This window comes from Amblyomma americanum, chromosome 11, assembly GCF_052857255.1.
Source record: "Amblyomma americanum isolate KBUSLIRL-KWMA chromosome 11, ASM5285725v1, whole genome shotgun sequence".
NCBI classification, from domain to species: domain Eukaryota; kingdom Metazoa; phylum Arthropoda; class Arachnida; order Ixodida; family Ixodidae; genus Amblyomma; species Amblyomma americanum.
In genome coordinates, this window is record NC_135507.1 from 25,492,237 (window position 1) to 25,512,722 (window position 20,486).

The 20,486-nt window shown below is 49.1% G+C and overlaps 1 protein-coding gene across 1 annotated transcript in view; it reads left to right on the forward strand.

Annotated features, from left to right (window-relative positions):
- LOC144109525 (uncharacterized) overlaps nucleotides 1-20,486 on the forward strand; it is a 197,013-nt gene that overhangs the window by 78,906 nt on the left and 97,621 nt on the right. Inside the window, exon 2 of the mRNA XM_077642349.1 lies at nucleotides 5,431-5,500. Within this exon, the coding sequence (XP_077498475.1) occupies nucleotides 5,461-5,500 (40 nt within the window). The 5' untranslated portion in view covers nucleotides 5,431-5,460. The remainder of the gene's footprint in view (nucleotides 1-5,430; nucleotides 5,501-20,486) is intronic.

Genomic DNA, 20,486 nt, shown 5'->3' on the forward strand with positions numbered 1-20,486 from the left:
ACACTATGTGGTTCATGACAATCAGCCGCCGCCATTGGCTGGAAGGTATTCTTTGAAGAAGGAAAATCCGCTTCGTTTTTTAATTGAATCTGACTATATAGCGAATATACTTGGATGTCGTAGTAAAAGAGGTGGTGCATGGTCAAATTTAATCCGGTGCTTGCCATCCATTACGGCGTCCGCTATCAGCCACTGTGTTGTTTTGCAGCAATGTAAAGATCAATCGATCAATCAGTCAGTCAATCAATCGATCAATCAATCAGTCGATGTCAGTCACAAGCAATGAATCCTCACGGCTTCGTTGCGCACTGTGGGCGGCGGGTCCGTTGCAAGCCTTTCTACCGTGTTCAAGGATTCATTGACTGTGACTGACATCGACTGATTGATTGATCTATTGATTGACTGATTGATTGATCGATTGATTGACTGATTGATCGATTGATCTTTACATTGCCGCACAACAACACAGTGGCTGATAGTGGACGCCGTAATGGATGGCAAGCACCGGATTAAATTTGACCATGCACCACCTCATTTACTACAACATCCAAGGATATTCGCTATAGTCAGATTCAATTGAAAAACGAAGCGGCTTTTCCTTCTTCAGAGGACTTCATTATTATACCCCCGTGATGCAGAGGGGTGCTTCTAAGAAAATAAATACAATTGATAGCGCGTTCTTAGACTAAACCGTAGCGGACCCCGCCTGCCTTCACGACCTTTCTCACGGCTTCGTTCCGCACTGTGCGCGGCGGGTCCGTTCCAGGCCTTTCTGTTTCTGGCGGTCGAATACGCGAGATAAGCGTGTATCCGCTCAAGCTCCTTCGACAGCCCACGAAACGAACGTGAGTACCCGCGACTCAAGAGTCTTGAAAGGGGGTGACCTTGAGCAGAAGGCGAGGAGGATGGGGGAGGGGGTATCGTCGTCTCGCTGTGCCCGTTGACGAGGCTGCAGCGACGTCCCCTTTGTCTCTGACTGCCGAGCTGTTTATCTTGGCCCCCTTTGTTTCGAGCAGAGCGCCGCTGCGTTCTCGAAGATACACGGGGGGGCTCCTTCACTCACACTGCAGCCTGTGACGGCAGCTGCGCAAGACAAACGCGGACGAGAGCCGTCCTTCAGTACGGGCTTCCCCGGAGGTCCGCCGTTCAGAATGCGCGAACGTGTTTCGGGTGCGTCTTTATGGAGGAAAAACGCTAAGGCGCCCGTGTGCTGTGCGATGTCAGTGCACGTTAAAGATCCCCAGGTGGCCGAAATTATTCCGGAGCCCGCCACTACGGCACCTCTTCCTTCCTTACTTCTTTCACTCCCTCCTTTACCTTTCCCTTACGGCGCGGTTCAGGTGTCCAACGATATATGAGAGACATACTGCACCACTTCCTGTGCCCGAAAACCAATTATTATTATTATGTTGTTTATAAGGGAACAGTAAACTAAACTCTCGGGAATTTCATTCCCGTAGTGTTGTTGGCTATTAATAATCGGCCACCCTCGAAGTGATTTCCACGCTTGTTTCGATTGTTAAGGCTGGTACTTTCTTCTGACTGCCGCATCAACGCAATTTTCTCTCGAGGATTAATCTGTGAACCGGTTTTTAAATGAGAAAAAAAATTATTGGGACAACTTTTCGGGCTTTTCTTGTGTTCGGTGTAACCGGCAAGAAGGAGATGAAGAGTAAGACTAAATACATCTGTTATCTAGTAGCCCGGGAAGATGATAAAAGAAAGCAAGGAGAAAGCGATCGAAGATAATTTAAATTTAAATGTCAGAACTCTCACCTTGTTTCAAATTCTGCCTTAAATTCTTTCTAAACTAAATCAAGATTCTTCGAATTGTAATTTAAGACCTCCGCCGTGTTCAAGGATTCATTGAGTGTGACTAACATTACCTGATTGATTGATTGCTTGATTGATTGATTGATTGATATTTACATTGCTGCACAACAACACAGTGGCTGATAATGGACGCCGTAATGGATGGCAAGCACCGGATTAAATTTGACCATCTCGGGCTGTTTCTCGTGCACCAACGCGTGAACGCGAGCGTTTTTGCCTTTCGTCTCCATTAAAATAATAATAATTGGTTTTTTGGGGAAAGGAAATGGCGCAGTATCTGTCTCATATATCTTTGGACACCTGAACCGCGCCGTAAAGGAAGGAATAAAGGAGGGAGTGAAAGAAGAAAGGAAGGAGGAGGTGCCGTAGTGGAGGGCTCCGGAATAATTTCGACCACCTGGGGATCTTTAACGTGCACTGACATCGCACAGCACACGGGCGCCTTAGCGTTTTTCCTCCATAAAAACGCAGCCGCCGCGGTCGGGTTCGAACCCGGGAACTCCGGATCAGTAGTCGAGCGCCCTAACCACTGAGCCACCGCGGCGGGTCCATTAAAACACAAAATTTATTTTGGGACTAAGAAAAAAATGTATGAAAGAACAGTCGCCACGTCAAGCACCGAACCCGCGACTGCCGGCGCAGCAGCTGCTGAGGCAACGCGACGGGTACACGTTACAGAATATTTTGCGGCGGTTTTGTCACCGATTCGTGGAACGCATTCTATATGTGAGGTGTGCCGTTGGTTTTCCCCGGCGTTCGGAACGCTGTCGGGCGGCCGATTGCTCCATCGCTTTTCCTTCCGTCGTCAAAAATAGCATCAGCCGTCGCGCGTTTCCGAAGAGATAGTATGTCATAACCAGGTTGCTCCGAGGTTTTCTGCATGGGTCTTCATACGCACGAAGGACCTCTTGAGTGGCGGCATTGTCAAGCCTGCCTCGTTTATTATGCGTCACGTGCCTTCGGCGCAACGCCCGATTGGGTGCGTCATTCCGGCAAGTAAAGATGCTATGCTGCGTTCCACTTAGCATACTGCACATGGCGTAAGGCACGTGGTGCTGAGACCGCTTGGTGTAATAACCTTAACCCTCAGTGAGTGCATGCTCCAACGCAAACAATACAATACAACCTAAATGAGGAGGTTTCTCCTGGGTTTCGTAAATCCAGCGTCGTCGGCGTAGTATGTCGTACGAAAAAACTCCCGTCTATGCGTGCTCGCCATTGATATTGTATGAACGGAAGTCATGTCACGAATGCATACTGTTGGTTCCCCACCTCTTAAAACCGCGCGCGCACGCGTGTGTGTGAGGGGGTGGGAGGCGAAAAAAATTAAATTCATGTGAGCATCGCTTCGACGTCATGATCGGATTTATAAATTAAATGGGCGACCACTCCCTCCCCGAACTAGAAATCGTCAGGAGAAAAGGCGCATTTGCTGCCATTTCTTTCGCCGAAGTTGCATGGAATGCACCGTGCAAACCGGTCACAAGCAATGCATTTTGGGAATCGCCGAAGTTGCATGGAATGCACTGTGCAAACCGGTCACAAGCAATGCATTTTGGGAATAGTATATCAGTGCCCTGCAAATTCTGCATCAAGGCGTAGTTAGCAAGCAGACGCCGCTTTAAACGGATGCTATGCGGACTAGCTCGTGTACAGTCGCGCTGACCATTATATTGAACACGCTTGACGTGATTGGAGCCCCCTTCACAATGCACAAACAGCTTGCTGGCGGTGACAAGTTACACGTCTATTCTCGCGGCCAACTTTCTGTGGCCATGCAGCAGAGACTATGCAGGAAAGGGAAGGAGACTGGCCTTTGTCGCCATGCCGTGGGGAATAGGTTGTCCATTGTTCGGGATAGGGGCGTGGAGGGGTGAAAGGAGAAGTTGGAGATACTGTGCTGGGTCGCTAGGGTTGAGGTAGCCCACTCCCCACGTCACGGGGACAAAAGCCCGCCTCCTTCCTTTTCCTGTCTAGCCCCTGCTCCAGTGTCACAGGAAGTCTACCGCGAGTATAGCTTATTGCGGCGCATCGGTTGGCTATGAAGAATAATAATAATTGGTTTTTGACGAAAGGAAATGGCGCAGTATCTGTCTCGTATATCGTTGGACACCTGAACCGCGCCGTAAGGGAAGGGATAAAGGAGGGAGTGAAAGAAGAAAGGAAGAAAGAGGTGCCGTGGTGGAGGGCTCCGGAATAATTTCGACCACTGACATCGCACAGCGCACGGGCGCCTTAGCGTTTTTCCTCCATAAAAACGCAGCCGCCGCGGTGGGGTTCGAACCCGGGAACTCCGGATCAGTGGTCGAGCGCGCTAACCACTGAGCCACAGCGGCTGGCTATGAAGGACAAACCACACTGAAACCGTCTTTAAGACGGTCCTACTGAGCGTCGTACGTCATACTGAGCGCGAGTGCATTCGTTTTATGAGACAACAGCTGCTCCAACTCCTTGGAAACACGTGGCATGCGAAAGACGCTTTACGAACACGCCGGAGTACTCGTTCAGCTGTTGTCCTGTGCTTTTTAATTTTGCTTTTTTATATTAGAAAGACAGCGACGATTATCAGTTGCGCCTTGTGTGAGCCCTGTACCGCTTGTATGAATAAATAAGGACGAGAGTGAAATGAGGATGAAGAGAACGTCGAGTCGCGACCTTAAGCCGTCGCCTAGGCGGAGATATAGTTATTTCTCGATAGCATAAGTACTGACCGACGTCACAGTGGCCGCCATTTTGTTTTGGGGGGAGCGCTGCGAAAGGCCATGCGCGTGATCAAAGGGATAATCGCCTCCTGCTCTCGCCTGCACGGTTGAAGCTACGCGCCCGATAACAAATTGGCGCCGGTGACGTCATGGGAATACTCCACGCCCCTTGTGCAAAGAGTTCCCGCTCTTTGGGCATTTCTTTTTTTTTTGTCTGTAATGACAGTTTTCATCTCTTTAACTTCCGCCCGCGGATTTTACCTTTTACGTACTGATATGAGGAGTATCGAGGTAGTGGACACTACCGCGAGATACACTGATTGGCTGAATGAAAATGAGTGCACATCTGTGAGTATTTTTGGCTCTGTTTACTTTTAAAACAGCCCTAAAGGCCCTGTAGAAAGGGTGTTTGCAAAAGGGGGGCGCACGATACACACTAAGAGAGGAATTTGTGACAATTTTAAATAACAGAAATATGTTCATGAAGAAGCACAAAATACTCAAGGTCGCCAAGATTTGAAGTAAGAGTACTATTCAGTGTAGGGACAAACCTGGAAGAAAGACCAGAGCTGAAATACTACGAAGAGAAAAGAGAGCTGCATCGACTTTGCGTATCCTGCCCTTTCACGCCACTTCTTTATCTCCACTTTACTATTATTTAGTAACATTATAGTTTAAATGCTTGTTTAAACATTTACGTTCACGCTACGGGTGCGGCACGCCCCACAATCGACCGCTCCCTTCCGTTCGTGAGTTTACTCGCTAACCGCGAATTCTGCTTGGTTCGTTAAATAACGATAACGATCTCTGCACCGTTATAGCCAGCATTGCTCAGCCTGAGTGATTCGTTGGCACATCCGTTCATTGAACTGTCCGCTCTGTCTCCTGTGTGCAGGCCCGCGCCGGTCCCCGCCCAGCGTTCACCATGAACATATTCAAGAACAGGGGCCGCAAGAAAGAGAAGGGTGAGTTTGAGTTGTCTTTTCTCTACCGGTTGTGACATCAGGAGCCCTGTCATGAAGAAGCGCCGTGCCATGAAGAAGCGCGGAGAGCCTGCGCTGGCTTCCGGATAATATGAAGCAGCTTTTTTTTTCATAACATGTGATGCCTTTGAGGTGTTCGCGAAAGTGCGTCAGCTACACAGAAAACTGTTTCAAAACGAAGACACGTGGGCGACGCAGGCGCGATCCGCTTCTGCTAGCTAGGCGCCGACTACGAATACGAAATGGCAAGTGCGCACTTGACAGCTGACGCCATCTGTCGCTTGCACCTGCCACCAGCAGGAACTGCGCATGCGAGCTCCAATCTGGAGGAGCGCTCATGTGAAAAAGGCGGATTCAACACCCCTGTGGATGGCTGGCGGTGGCCTTTTTGGGATGTCATGTTTGGTAGTCAAACAACTAAGCTCAGCCTGGCGCCCGACATTGACTGGGACGCAGTCACATGCGATGTCTGCTGTTAAGACATGTTAGGAAAACGCACTAGGGCGAGCTCTGGCGCGCATGCGCACTCACTGAACAAGGTACTACTGCAGCGAAGAACAAAAATGGGAACACTTAGTTCACACTCAAGAAAGAGTCCGTTTATTCTTTTGCATCAAGAAATCAGGCATGTACAAAAAAAACACAGTGAAAATAGAGGGAGAGAGAAAATAGCTTATCGAATAATCATTGTCTTCATGTGATTTCAACCTGTACGGGCAGCAGTGCCTGTTAAGAGCGCGTCATTGTCCTTGCTAACGACAGAACCTGCGATCCCTGAATACACTGCTGTATATGGTACTCCGTTTAAATTTCAGTGCAGTAATGACGGTGCCAGGGGTAGGGAAGAGCGGCCACAGCCCCAGAATTGCTCTCCCAAGACCGAAACTTTTCCGAGCGTTTCCGTAAGACCTTGACAAGCTTGTTTGCATGATAAAAAAGCACATATTAGGCCACCTCGTTGGTGAGGTAGTATGTGAAGCTGTGGCGACTGCATTTTAATTGTTAGTTTTAGTTTTATTTATTGGACAACCCCCCTCCCCCTGCCTTCGTCTTTTCACCTTCGCGCCACCCCACGACGAATACCCGTCCCTACTTTGAAGGTCACGACGGATATGCCACGTTCACTGTAGAAGGGTGATGACCCTCCTCCAAACCTCCCCCCCTGCACTACTGGGCTGAGACAGTGGGAGACAAAGTGGTCATGTAATATACTGCGGGCCAATGGCGGCATAAAAATTGGTTTTTGAATAAAGGAAATGACGCAGTAACTGTCTCACATATCTCGGTGGACTCCCGAACCGCGCCCAGTGCTGCTTCTTTCCCTTGCCCTGTACACTCTCACTCTAAACTGTGCAACATTGCTGAGCCTGGTGCAAGCTGGTCGGTAGCCGCGAGCGCACAGAACTCTTGGCCGTTTTGGCATATCTGGAGACGCTTCGTAGAAGCCGGTTCCTTCGCTGTCTTGTGTAACCAACTGCAGTTGACTTTGCCAACTCTTTTATTCCCCGGAGATACCATAACGGTCTTTTTACGTGCGGACAACTCCGTGAAAATTGTCCCCCTCCTCGTCCAACCGACAACAGCGCCATTGTCGAGAGCACTGCACGGTTTTAAGGCAGCAGTAGGGACGGGGGCGCAGTAGTCTCTTCAGAGCTCGAGGGGTGGCGCCACCGTCCTGCGTCGCTGCTCGCGCCGTTGGCTGCGGGAGCGGACAAGGCGCTTTTTTTTTTTTTTTTCTGGCTGGCGTGCTCCGCATCCTCCGGCAGCCCGCTCCAGCGTAGGAGCCTGTTGCCCGGGCTGCTCGTACTACGACCGTGCCGCACCAGTCCGGAGTGCTGCAGGGAAAACCGCTTGTGCTGTCTCACTCTGGTCTGGAGGGAGAGCCTTAGATGTTTACTTGTTTGTCAATGTATTGCACAGCTCCCCGCTGGAGTAATAATAATATTAACGTTTATTTATTACATAGCAGTCAAAAGTAAATGCGGCCTACCCACGCAAACAGAGGGCTTGTGGACTTTGTAGAATACAAATTCAACACCATTATTTGGTACCTAAATGACATAACGAAAAGAATGAAACACATAAGAATGAGAGCTGTTCTTCTTTCTCTTTAATTTTTCAGTTAAGAAAAAACTACCAATTCTTGTCCTGGCACATTTTTCTTCTAAAGTAGCGGGATCACAGATATCAACGGTGTTGTTAGCAAGACCAGTCCAGCAAATATTTGCACGTGTAAGGGCTGATGTATTGGAAACGGTCAGTCTTTGAGAAAGGTGCCTAAAACGGAGGTGATTCTGGATATCTTTGCACTGTCTCTCATGGCCTTTGTCTACAGCCTTTCGTGCATATCGTGCGTTGGCAAGGTGCTTGGCGATTGCAGGTGCCATACTCCTCGTTTTTCAGGGAAGAATATCAGTAGGTGGAGGCAGCATTGTCGCGGAAGTGTGCATACCTACTGCTGCAATGTTTATAGATGTAGCGAATCCACAAGTGATGGGAACTCCGCCTATCCATGCAACATTTTGTGAATAGTAAAAATCATATTGCGGCGAAGCATTGACTGTTTGTTTCATGCTCAAATCTGCCGGCACCCGGCTTTATCACTTTGGTTTTTGTGACGCGAGATGCGACCAGGTTTATTTCGAATGATCACAGCCACGAACAACCGCTTCTAAGTTGGTTAAGGTTTCTTGTGGTTGTTTTTTCGTGGTTTATTTCGAAATTTTGTCAGCTTTAAATTGACCGGGGCCATGAGAAGTGGTGATTTTGTCCCTGGACGACCACCCAGTACGCTCTTTGCTATCACCACCGCCGATTTATTCAGTCGTTTGCGGGCGCAAGTGAGCCCAACAAAGAGTTAATTTAGGAACCACTTCAGCCAGTTCGTCCATCATCCACTGCGTAGTCACCACCAAGTTACAATATTCAATCCCCGATGTCCTCGGAGTACGTCATATTAGAATTAGTTTGCAGCTGTTTTTAAGTTTGCTTATTCGCAACGTTTTATGATCTATATGTACAGTACGTAGATCTCAAAAAATTACTGTGTGAAAGCAGGTGCGCCAGGGTAACCAACCAAATGAAATCAAAGCACTCGACATAACTACATGAAACGGGCACGGATTGAGAGTGCGAGTATCACAAAATGCTTCGTGGTAGCAGCCCACTGATACTGTGCTTAATTTTTTTTTTCTCCCTCCTACCGTAATAATCGACTGAGGGCTCTAGGTGTTGCTTGAATGAAAAAATGAAGTAGAGAGGGAATGAGGGAACGAATGAATGAACTAGCTAGCAAAGAAAGGAACGAGTGAGAGAGGTAGTGAAAGAGTGAGGAAGAGAGTGGTAGAGTGAACGCATTCATTAATTAACGAATGGGAGAGTGAAATAATGAGCGAACGATTGAAATGTCAGTCACGTTTCAACCCCGTCCATAGGCAGACAGTGCTGGACCTTATCCAGAGAACGTTCCCGAAATGCGATCTCCTCGCGCCGCTCGCCTGTGAACCCGTCCCCTTCAAAACCGGAACTATAGTTTCTCTCGCCTCTTCCGGATTTCCGCGCGCGTGTTCCGCTTTACACCCGTAGTTTATTCGGGGCGTAGGCGAGCGCACGATTCGTTATATTTGCATCGTCACCCGAGATTCCTCCACTCCCCCAACTCCTTCCCGCTTTTACCTTGGGGCTTTGGGCTTTGCCTTCGAGGGTCGCCGTCCCCACATCCCCAAGGGGGAACTATTAATCCCCGAGCTTGAGGAGGAGGGCGCTCGAAAGACTTCGCTAAGACAAGCGCTAATCCCTTATTCCTCGAAGGGGCCGCATTGCCTTCGCTACGGCATTCTAGGCTCCGCTTTTGAAAAAGGAAGGATCGGGCGCTCTACCTTCACGTTCGCCATCCTGTCTCCTTCCTTTTTTCCCTATACTGGGGGAGAGATGTGAGGAGATCGCTGTGCGCGCGCGCTAGTGGTGCTCTTAATTGCTTCCCAGCCTGCACGCTTGTTTGTCGAGCTCTGCTCGCCCCTATGTATGTGGACGAAAGGGGAGCATCCGCCTTCGTTAACCTACGCGGGCTCTGTATAGTGCGTAGGCGCCCAGAGATTGGGCGGCATGCAGCTGCGCTAATGAATGCCGGGATTCGCCAAGCTTGCGCTGCAAGTCCGAAAATAAATTGGTAGGGAGGTGGGGGGGTTGAGTGCGGTGTTAGACGAAGTATTACAAAAAAAAAAAGGTAGAGAGAGATGTTCAGCTTCGTGCGTCGACGATGTAAATGGTATGCCGCCAGGGTGTTGCGTATACGCTTGGTTATCTTTTCGTTGAGCTGCCTCGGCTGGCATGTGCGAACGAAGCTATACACTCTAAACACGAATACGCCTATGTGGGAGTAAAAAGGGAGTATAAGCTGTCCTTTAGCGCGCAAAGGGAGTGCATTATAGGGACAGCTTACTCCCCTTTTTACTCCTTTCGGTTTTAGAGGGTTTAGCGTAGTCGTTACTTTTCAGAAGGACGAATTCTCTGTAAAGAGGAAATATCGACAAACGATGCTCATTAAAATGATCGTCGGATAAAACTGCTCCACGCGTGTCCGGCTATTTTCTAAGGGGAGCAGCGGATGAAAGGAGATGCGAGAGGGAAAGGGATGGAAGGGGGAGACCTTTAGCCCGAAAGCCAGGGAGATCATTATTGGAGGCTTTTGGCATGCCGGAGATGTTTTAGCGCAGATGTGTATACCGTTTTACCGGACGTCTTCTGCGCACGCGATGTGGCCCCGGCAGGACCCGCCCTCCCCACTCATCGGAGTCCTCCGCTAAACCGGTATACGACTGTGCTAAAACGTCTCCGTTCTCTTGATTTAGTTTTTCCAATCTGCCTCTTTTGCTGCCGTTTCGTCAAGCCACATTTATTGCTCTGTTTCTCGAAATCGACGCAAGCCTGGAAATTTGGGAATCCGGTGCAAAATAGGTGCACTGTTTCTTTCATTGTGCGACAGTGGTGTACGTCCCTATAACGTTTGTTTTCCCCGCTCCTTCTTCCCGATTTCCCTGTTGCGCCGACTCCCAGTTTCCCTCGGCGTCTCCCGTTGCTCAGTCAGCCTCTCTTTTTCTCTACCCGCTTTGCGTCGCGGTATTCCTCCTCTCCACTCGGTGACCTAGCGGCCCGGCGCTTCTAAATATAGGCGCCGGTAAGCACCCTGCGCTAGCCGCTTCCTCTTCCTTTTTCCGGTTCCTACCCCAGGCGCCGTGTCCCGGAAGCTATCGCCGCATTAGCTCCGCAACATCTACACCTCACCCACCCGCGGTCTCCCTCGCTATTGTCTTTTCCCCAGTCGCTTCTAGCCGGGGAACCACTGCTTCTTTGCCTGCAGCTTTCGTCAGTAGTTGCGTGCAGTAGTGTGCGTTACCCCCCACACACGCGTGTCCACACTTGCGTGGGATTGTGGCATCGAGTATGTAATTGTGGGAACATTTGCTCACAACCGGAGATAGGGTACGCACGGCACACATTTACCTACTTTCTGTTATTCTGGTTCTTTCGCATTGTTGAGTGCAGCAGGGGACACATATCACATAGCTTCCGAGTAGTTAGTGTAAGTATGAAAGTGGTATTTATAGAAGCATCCGCACGAAGGTCTCATACTTAATTTCTCTGTTAAATGATCAACCGAAGAAAATTCGACAGCTTCTCAGCCGCATGAATGTTTTTGCTCACTTTTTCATTTCCTTCACCCATCCTCGAGGGCAATCGTTTGTGCGCATGAATCATCATTGCACTTTCTAGCAGGTTCTCGTCAGCATTACATGAAGCCTGTTTTCTCCGAATGCCAGTTTGCGTTGCTGCTCTGATCGTAATCTCAGTATCAAAGTATGTCTGCCATTAACGGCTTCATCAAAGCATTTCGGTGGCAGGCGGCATCGAAGCAGTCGCACACACAAGCCTGACGCGTGCAGGCAATACCAGTAAATGGGCTTTATTCGTTCCATTTGTAACCCATTTTTCCTTTAAATGCAACCTGTCTCACACGGCATCCTCGGTATACACTCTAAAAATGAGTACGTGTGTATGGGAGTCGAGCACCCTAACCACTGAGCCACCGCGGCTGCGTTTTTATGGAGGAAAAACGCTAAGGCGCCCGTGTGCTGTGCGATGTCAGTGCACGTAAAAGATCCCCAGGTGGTCGAAATTATTCCGGAGCCCTCCACTACGGCACCTCTTCTTCCTTTCTTCTTTCACTCCCTCCTTTTTCCCTTCCCTTACGGCGCGGTTCAGGTGCCCAACGATATATGAGACAGATACTGCGCCATTTCCTTTCCCTTAAAAACCAATTATTATTATTATTATTATTATTATTATGCAGCGCCATCACCCTCTGCACCGCGATGCCCTTGCAGTAATAGAATGCGAAGACTAGCGCGCGAGTGCGCTGGGAGCGACGCTGACTCCCTAGTCCGCGTTCGCTTTCCCAATATCCCTTGTGTTCTCCCGCGCCTCCTTCCCAAATTTCCTTCGTATGCAGCTGACGGGAGGCGGCGGTGCCGACGTTGGGATGCGCCTCCCTACGCAGCTCTTCGTTCTCTTTTTATTTTTCCCACACCGCCGTTCCCTCCTCTTGTCTGCTTCCCTAAAATAGCTCGACCCGGCGACCCAGATTGTCCCGTTTCTTCCCCGGTTTAAGCTGATTCGGAGCGGCTTTTATTGCTCGTCGCGCTTGTTTAGTCTAGGGTGACAGCCTCGTAAGAGCCTTTTTCCCCCGGAGACAAAATAACGGCCTCTAAGTCGCACGTTGTAACCTGAAACTCCTCCCCGTTCGCTCGCGCTGTCCAAAGAAAATGTTATCCATTTGAGCCGAGGAAGCGGAGGAAAGACAACCCTAGCGATTACTTAGTGTGACGTTCACGCCACTCACGTGCGAAGCACAAGTACCGACGCATATGTAGCGAAACAAACGTCGTAAAAAGCTGAGACAGACGACGACCCTTGTTGGCGAGAGGGCCGGGACACGCAAAACAAGTTGGCTTGCTGGAGCGGCGTTTCGCACCGGTGTCTTGCATCCCCCCCCCCCCCCCATTTCTCCTGTTACGTTGTGTCTTTTTATCGGCGCAGTCCAGAGAGAGGGAGACATCTTTAATGTGCCTCTGTCTCTTTGGACCATTCAGATCTATGTACGGTCCAACTGCGCGTCAGTTTAACGAGGGCATTCGACACGTACACGTAAAGGTCAGCGGGGGTACTCGAATCACTAACGCTTTTCTAAAGGAATGCTCTTGGACGGGACTTTGCATTTCATTTCATTTTGAGTTTCATTTTTAAGTTTCATTTATTGCAACGTTCGCAGTGCTGACAGACTCCTTGACAAAAAGCTGTAAGAACAGCTTGACGAGATCAGGGAACCGGTGACAACCAACTGTAACAGCAATACAGTAATTTTATACGGTCTTCTGTTGCTAATAAAGGATTTTAAAGTGTTTTTAGCGCAGGTTAACAAACGAAAAGTGAAGGAATAGTAACATCGTTGTATTATATATAATTAAAAGAAAGATACCGTTCCAATACAACAGGAATGCAGCAAACCATGAATGGGCGCGTGAAAAGCAGAAAACAATACAATTTGTAGGTTGGAGCCTACTATGCTTTTCAAATCATGTAACCGCATGTTTCATCTTTTGGTCGTATTTTTTTTGTGTGTGTGCGTTGCTCTCGTGTGGTATTTGCTGTTATACAAAGGAATTAGAAACCTGAACCCTAGAAAGGTGCGTGCCGCTTTCAGAACCCCGTCATTTCAGGAAAACCTAGGGAAAGCAGTGCCGTGCAAGTCCTCGTCTCCCGCGGTCAATGTCTATGGACCTCCTTCACCCCGCGACGTCACGAAGATGCGGTGGCGCTGATGTTAGCAGCGACTTTCGCATGGTAGGCAAAACAGGTTCCGCTTGCCCGTGCCTACCGCAGCTGCCGGCGGCTGCTTCAAGCCTGTCACCGCGGTGGCTCAGTGGTTAGGGCGCTCGACTACTGATCTGGAGTTCCCGGGTTCGAACCCGACCACGGCGGCTGCGTTTTTATGGAGGAAAAACGCTAAGGCGCCCGTGTGCTGTGCGATGTCAGTGCACGTTAAAGATCCCCAGGTGGTCGAAATTATTCCGGAGCCCTCCACTACGGCACCTCCTCTTCCTTTCTTCTTTCACTCCCTCCTTTATCCCTTCCCTTACGGCGCGGTTCGGGTGTCCAACGATATATGAGACAGATACTGCGCCATTTCCTTTACCCAAAAAACCAATTATTATTCACTGCAGAAGCAGCATGTATTGACCAGCTGCGTCACTGCTGGATCCGCGTAGTAGCATAAAAATATTAAATTAGCCTCGATAGGTTTCTCGCGCATAAATGCCGCATTCGGAAACTGGCTAACAGGCATTGGGCCAAGGTAGTAAAGCGCGAAGTCTGGGAGTCGATAGGCACTGCCACTCAATGCACTTAATAGCATGCAAGTTACTGCGTTCATTCACCTGAACTTCAGGATAGTAGGCTGATAATTGCTCAAGGAAAAAAAAAAGACATGCAGCTGAACACGTACTTATCACCTTGAGCCGGAGTGCACGGGGCACCGACAGGTTCACTCGCCCCCAAGGAATGCGTTTTTTTGTTAATAGCACAAAATGTTTTAATGGCGCGTTTTATGACATTTAATATTTCCTTGAAACTGTTTCTTGATATGACGACGTAATTATTTCAATCGAGTAGAAAGAAGTCTGGTAAGTTGTGTCAATCTTGCGCGGTCGCGTTGGTGTGCTTAGAATAGCGTATCTTAAGTGTGGTAAACGCCATATGCTTTTTCATTGCATCATGCATGTGTCATGTTTCATGAGGTAGTACATGATCGCGAAGCTTGTTTGGAAAGAAGCAGCCGCAGGCGTGCTACTAACAGACACGTGGAGAGATTGAGAGGGGACGCGGCAATGAAAAGTGTTTTCGTTATTCATGCATGCGATATGTAACTAAACTCGGTGCAAATATGAAATTCCTACGCTATTTTCAGTAATTCCTTTTATTTATAGTTATACCTGGTGCAGTTCTGGGTAATTATAATTAACACCGTCGTCAAGTCCCCCCAAGGTCTCAAATAATTGAGTAGATAGTGCGCAGTTTTTTTATGCCAGCATGTACATAAAGCCCTGTTCTGTACGATGACGCGATTAGTTCTTTTTCTATATGATCAGTACTTATGCATGCATAGTTACATGAAAACGTTTCTTACAAGAAATAACTAACACAGTACTGCACGTGTAGGGAAAAAAATCGAGAGAATTATTACGCTGCTCAACGTCTCAGGAATAGTTTGCGACAAATGGAATCATTTGATTTTCATGCGAATTACGAAGGTGAGTGGTCCAGTCGCAGAAAATGTGAGAGGTCACAAAACGAACCTTAAAGTTTATTCCCTTGTTTATGGCATTTTCGCATTCGCATTGATCAAAGAAATGCGGCACTGAAATCAAAGAAATTACCTCACCATTTTTGACGACCACAATTCTAAAAAGCGTAATTTATAAATTTGTACTCAATATTTTGCTATAATTTTTCGTCACGAAACTACACTTCAGGGCTAGGAGAGAAAATAATTCTAGAAATAAAAAATTCTCACCAAATCGACCAGCTTAACAAGAGGACAAGTCGGCCTGGCTGGTGCGTGGTCATGCGGCTAAAAACAGCGCTAAGCGAGACAGGAGATCAGGGACACGACGCTGTCCCCACTTTTCGCACAGCGCGACACGTACGTATGTCAGCAGACGATGAGCGCATGTCTGCTCTGACGAAACAAGACCAGCACTTCCCCTCACTATTGTCCCGAAGTAAAATCATTCCGGCTAGTGCAGAGTGTCAAAACTTGTTTTATTCAATGCCTAGCGCATAAATAAACGGCAGGAACGCTTTCTACATGTTTACTACTAACCATATATACAATACAGTGGCAAACAATTTCTCTTTATAGGCCGCACTTGGCCAACACGAGCTCGTGTACTTCAACAAATTACTAAGTTGGAAGCATCGACCATTGCTATGATTCGCAGAAACTGGAAACGCGCCTACAAGCCTTGAAAACCCGTACTCAACGCCTATCCGCGACGCCACTCCCCGACCTTTTGCCTACCACGAGCTCGCTAGCGACTGCAGCGCCACCTTGTTTGTTTACAAACATGCAGGAGGTCTATATGCACAACGTACCCTACGTTCTTGTCTTCTGAGCGCAAAGAAGCACTAATCTAAAGACAATGAGGCTAAATTCATGTTACAACCGAATTGTAGCGCACCAAAGAAAAGTGAACGATGACGGAAATCCGGGAACTTTCCCCTGGAACGGCTGCTCGACGGCATAGTTTCTAGCTGCAGCCACCCACACCGAGCCACGTCGATGGTAGCCACCCCTCCCCCCCCCCGAGCACCGAAGTCAGGTTCACCTCCACCCTTTTTTTTCACTTGGAAGTGCTCATCAAACTACCAGCAATCCGCCCAAAGCCAGCTAGAAGAAATTACCTTGGACCCTCACGAAAAAAAAAAATTCCTGGCTACTTGCTTGTGAGGATGTTTACTGCATTATGACATCATTCACTTACCGGACGTGTTTTTGACTTGCAGGACACGCAATCACGTTTATATAGGGGGCACTTACAAGGAGCACGCAAAATAATTTTTGGACTATCATTTGTGCACAGCGCCGGAGAAATGACTGACGAGAAAGAAGGCGAGCACTCCTCGCTGTATATATGTGTGCAAGGTAGGGCGCGGTTTAGGCATCCATATGGTGCCTCGACGAACGAGCCCCCCCCCCCCCCCCATTTAATGGAATTCGGTGTTCCTGTGTTTTTTTACCTCAGTTGTTTTCGTTACATGATTTCCTGTCCCCTTATGCCTATATTCTAAGTCTTCCTAGCGCGTGTTAGTCGTTTTCTTTTCAACTCCACCACGTTCTTTACTATTGCAGCTTTTATTGATTTTTGTTGTTTTGCCAGCTCCCCTCGACAGTGAAGCGGTGCTTGAGAGTATAGGTACAGTAACCATTTAGAGACAGCTGAGCGTCTTTTTCCCCAACGACACTTCTGTTTTTCGCCGGTAGCTGTGAATCCCACGAGCTTCAGTATTATTATACCACTAGCATGGCACGTGTGTTTCTCTTCCCCACGTTCCGGTATTGTGCTTTTGGAACGAAAGTAAAGTAGCGCCTTTCGGCGAAGAGCTCTTCAAAAGCAGCCTTCTCTTCTATCCAGCGCTGTATGAAATCCAACCCTTATAGACCAATCAGAGCTGGCTCCATTCGCGCCCGTATCAGGTTCTTCCCCGTATGCCTTCCTGCTCCCAATTTCCCAATATCTCCTCCTTTATTATGCCCAGATCTTCCCACTTTTCCCACCACCCTTTTCTCTTATATTCTGCCGACATATCGAAGCCATAGATATCACATCTCTTCCTCGGCCCTGAGAGGGCCATCCACGTGTGACCGACCACCCAGCGATAGCAGCCGCGCGGTGCCCAATCCGCGTCCATGTCAATTTGGGAGCCTGTCTCTCCGAGCGGACACCGACGTCGCTGCCGTAGCCATGACAGCTTTATAAATAGCATCATCCGAGCCGACGGGCTCAGGTGATGGCGTCCCGAATTCCCCGGCATCCCGAATTCCCCTGCGCCTATACGTGCTTGCGCGCACCGGGCGTGTTTGTTGTGTGTTATACGAGTGGATGCCCGGATGTGCGCGGAGGCGGTGCAGTAGTGGGAGTGCCGCTCATTGACCCGCGTGGGCGCGATCGTTGAGCAACGCAGCGTGCGGTGTAAAGGATCGCGGGGGAAAAAAATCCTCCCCATTCTGTACAACCCCAGACGCCACCCCTCCCTTTCGCTCTGCGGTTCCCTTTCTACCTCCCTATTCACACTCGGAAATGAAGGGAGGAAGCGGTGATCAACTTGCCCGGTCAAACCGAAACGATGGCTATATATAGGCTGCGCCTTTTTCATCCCTTTTTTCCCGCGCACGCGTTCCCTCTTGCCCCGCTTCCCGCGAGTCGCCCTCAGCGTCGGCGTTCGCTCTCTCCTCCCTCTTACCTGTGTCTCCTCTCCACTTGACCTGGAGATGCGGTCACCGCACAGAGCGCTATATTTAGCGCCGCTGCTACTCATATTCCCGTCCTCTTCCCTTATATTGTCCTTTTATCCTCGTCTATCTGCTCTCCCTTCTTCCCCAATGGCCTCGCTTTTGTGATTGTTGCCTAGAACTTCTCGCTTACTTTTGCCCTGAATGCTGCCTTTCTCTGGTCCACTCCCCCACTTTTCGCCACAGCTTTATCCCTTCCTACCGGACCTCCTTTCCGCATATCTACCCCTGCTTCCCTTTCACTCCATCTCCGGTGACCTGTTGAGGTGACCCCGAAGAGGGTGTTTCGGCGGCCCCGTTGTCCCTTGCTGCAGGTTTGACGTAGTGCGTAGAATCGCTCACTCCCCCGACAGGCTACCGAAGCGCTCCTTAAATATATCCGAACGATCGCCTATAGACCTCGTCCACAGCCCGGATGCGAAGTAAAGCTAAGTGTTGATGTTACTGTGTTCGTGGAGAGACAGAGAAGATACATCTGGGCTAGTTCGTACGGTGACATAATGAATAAACAGCGCTAAAGACGAGAACAAAGATTAAACAGGACAAGCGTTTTTTTTTTTAAGTAGCTTAGACGATTTTTTGCCATGAACCCTACTCAGAAATTATCGCTCTGAAAGGTTCCCCAGGCTTGTGTGTCTTCACAGAATATGTCCAGAAATCCTGATTTGGTGTTTTTTTACAGCTGTAGCCTCGTCCTGGTTACTCTTCGTCCTCGTCTTTTGCGCTGTTTATTCATTATGAGAGACAGAGCTCTGGCGTTCTTCGATACAGTTGGTCTTTATATCTTACAGAGGCAACAATTAGGCGCCCGTTCCTGGCTTTGGAGTAGTAGGTACAGTAGAAGTAGTAATAGTGGTACAGTAGTAGTAGTAGTAGTAGTAGTAGTAGTAGTAGTAGTAGTAGTAGTAGTAGTAGTAGTAGTAGTAGTAGTCAGGGGTTTTCGCAGGAATTGAAACTAGGGGGGGGGGGATGCGGGGGAGGTCTAAATTTCTAGGGGTCTACGGTGTGCCTAGGGCAGAGGAGAATCTGTACCCGTTTTTTGGTAGATATCAGTTTAAAAAAAGCGTTACAAATGAAGGGGGGCCTTCAGAAAAACAAGATGGTGTGGAGGAAAACCAGTGATAGTATAGTAAGAGTAGTAGTAGAAGTCGGCGTAAGCGGCAGCGCATTGCCACAGGAACCACTCGGCGGGTGGTTACCGTGGAAGGAGGAGGGTATGGCGAGATCGTCAGAAGTCTCCACCGGTGGGTGGTTACCACGGAAACCAATCGAAGGCTAGTTAGCGTGGAAGTTGTGGGTATGGGGAAAGCGTAGGAAACCTTAACAGGTGGGTGACAACCACGAGGATCGTTCGGAAGGTGGTTCCCTTTTAAGGAAGAAGGAAAAAGGAGAATATGGTGCCAAGAGGGGGTGGGGGAGTTATTACACAGGAATAGGTCCGAGTGTTTAATAAATGTAGAAAGTGTAATTACAGAATAGCAGGAAAGCGACGTAGAAATATTTGGCTGCATAAAATTATCATATATTTGAAGAAGCACAGCTTGCTGGGCCAATTGGTGCGTATTTCCTGAGAAAAGGTTCAATTTCTTCCATAAACTACATTCCATAATAACCGAAAGGTATACTGTGCGGAATTATTGAGAGACATAAAACAAAATAGAAGCACTATACGAAAAATATTAACGAGATAATCGAGTCTTAAATTTTCATTAATATTAATTAATGGAAATTCGTTATGAAGAAAACATTAGAAATAGCTTTTTAAAGCCTGACAAGGTTACTGAGAGCTTAATAGAGTTTGCCGAATCGATGTGCAGTTTTTTAGCGCGAAAAGACCTCCTGTTTTCATTGTTCGAATCGCCGCGCCCACGTATATGGCCGCAAGTGTCACATTCTCGAGGACGCCTAGTCCGCGACATGTAAGCGTCACTTCTGCCTCGGGCCCGTCTTTGCAGACATTGCCTACAGATGAAAGATGGACGCAGTAGTCTACGGTTAGGACGCACATCGACGGAGACGCCATCTACCCGGTCCTTGAGACAGCTGACGCAGTAAAAGCGTATGAAGCGCGGCCCGCATGGAGCGTTTTTCCGGTCGATTCGTCGGCGTCGTCGGCAGCGGTGCGTTTTTTTTTTTTTGCCGCCGGAGAGGACTTTTTTGGAAAATCATCGGGTTCTGGCGGAACAGAAAGAAACGCCGACGCCGATGCCGGGAGAGGGCAGCGACAGGGGGCCAATGAGAGCCGGAGCGGGCGTCACGTGATTCTGGACGGAGCCGCTCCGGTGCACCCGGCCACAGTAAGGGCCGTTGTACGATCGTTTCGGAGCGCCTTCCGCCTCGTCCGCTTCGCGAGCGGTCCGCCAGTTTTCGGCCGCCAGGCGGACGTGAGGCGGAAAGGTGTTGTACGATCACTTTGGCGCTTGCGAGCGAGGCGGATGGTCCCAGCATGCCGATTGGCGCGCCCGGCATATCCGTCTGTCCAATAGCCTTCTCCGGCTGATGGCAACCTAGCCGGCGCAAGCGCACCGCCAGCATCGCTCCACGCGCCGAAACGGGCTCCCGCATCCCAAGGGTCAGACCGGTATGCGCCCGACTACCTTTTCCTTGCCTCCTTTCCTGCCCCCCTCTCCAAACCCCGATATCCCTGCACACTGCGCTCCCCCCCCCCCCTTCCCTACCTACTTCCCGTACGAGCGCCCCCCCCCCCCCCCCAAATAATGACCTCTTTTCGTGGTCACGTGGCACTTTTTTCCGTTCCTAGGCGACCTGCACCAAGGTCTAGTAGGCTGCGCTTCGGCATCGCCATGGTGTGCGTGTTCAAGCTCGAAATTCAGAAGGGTA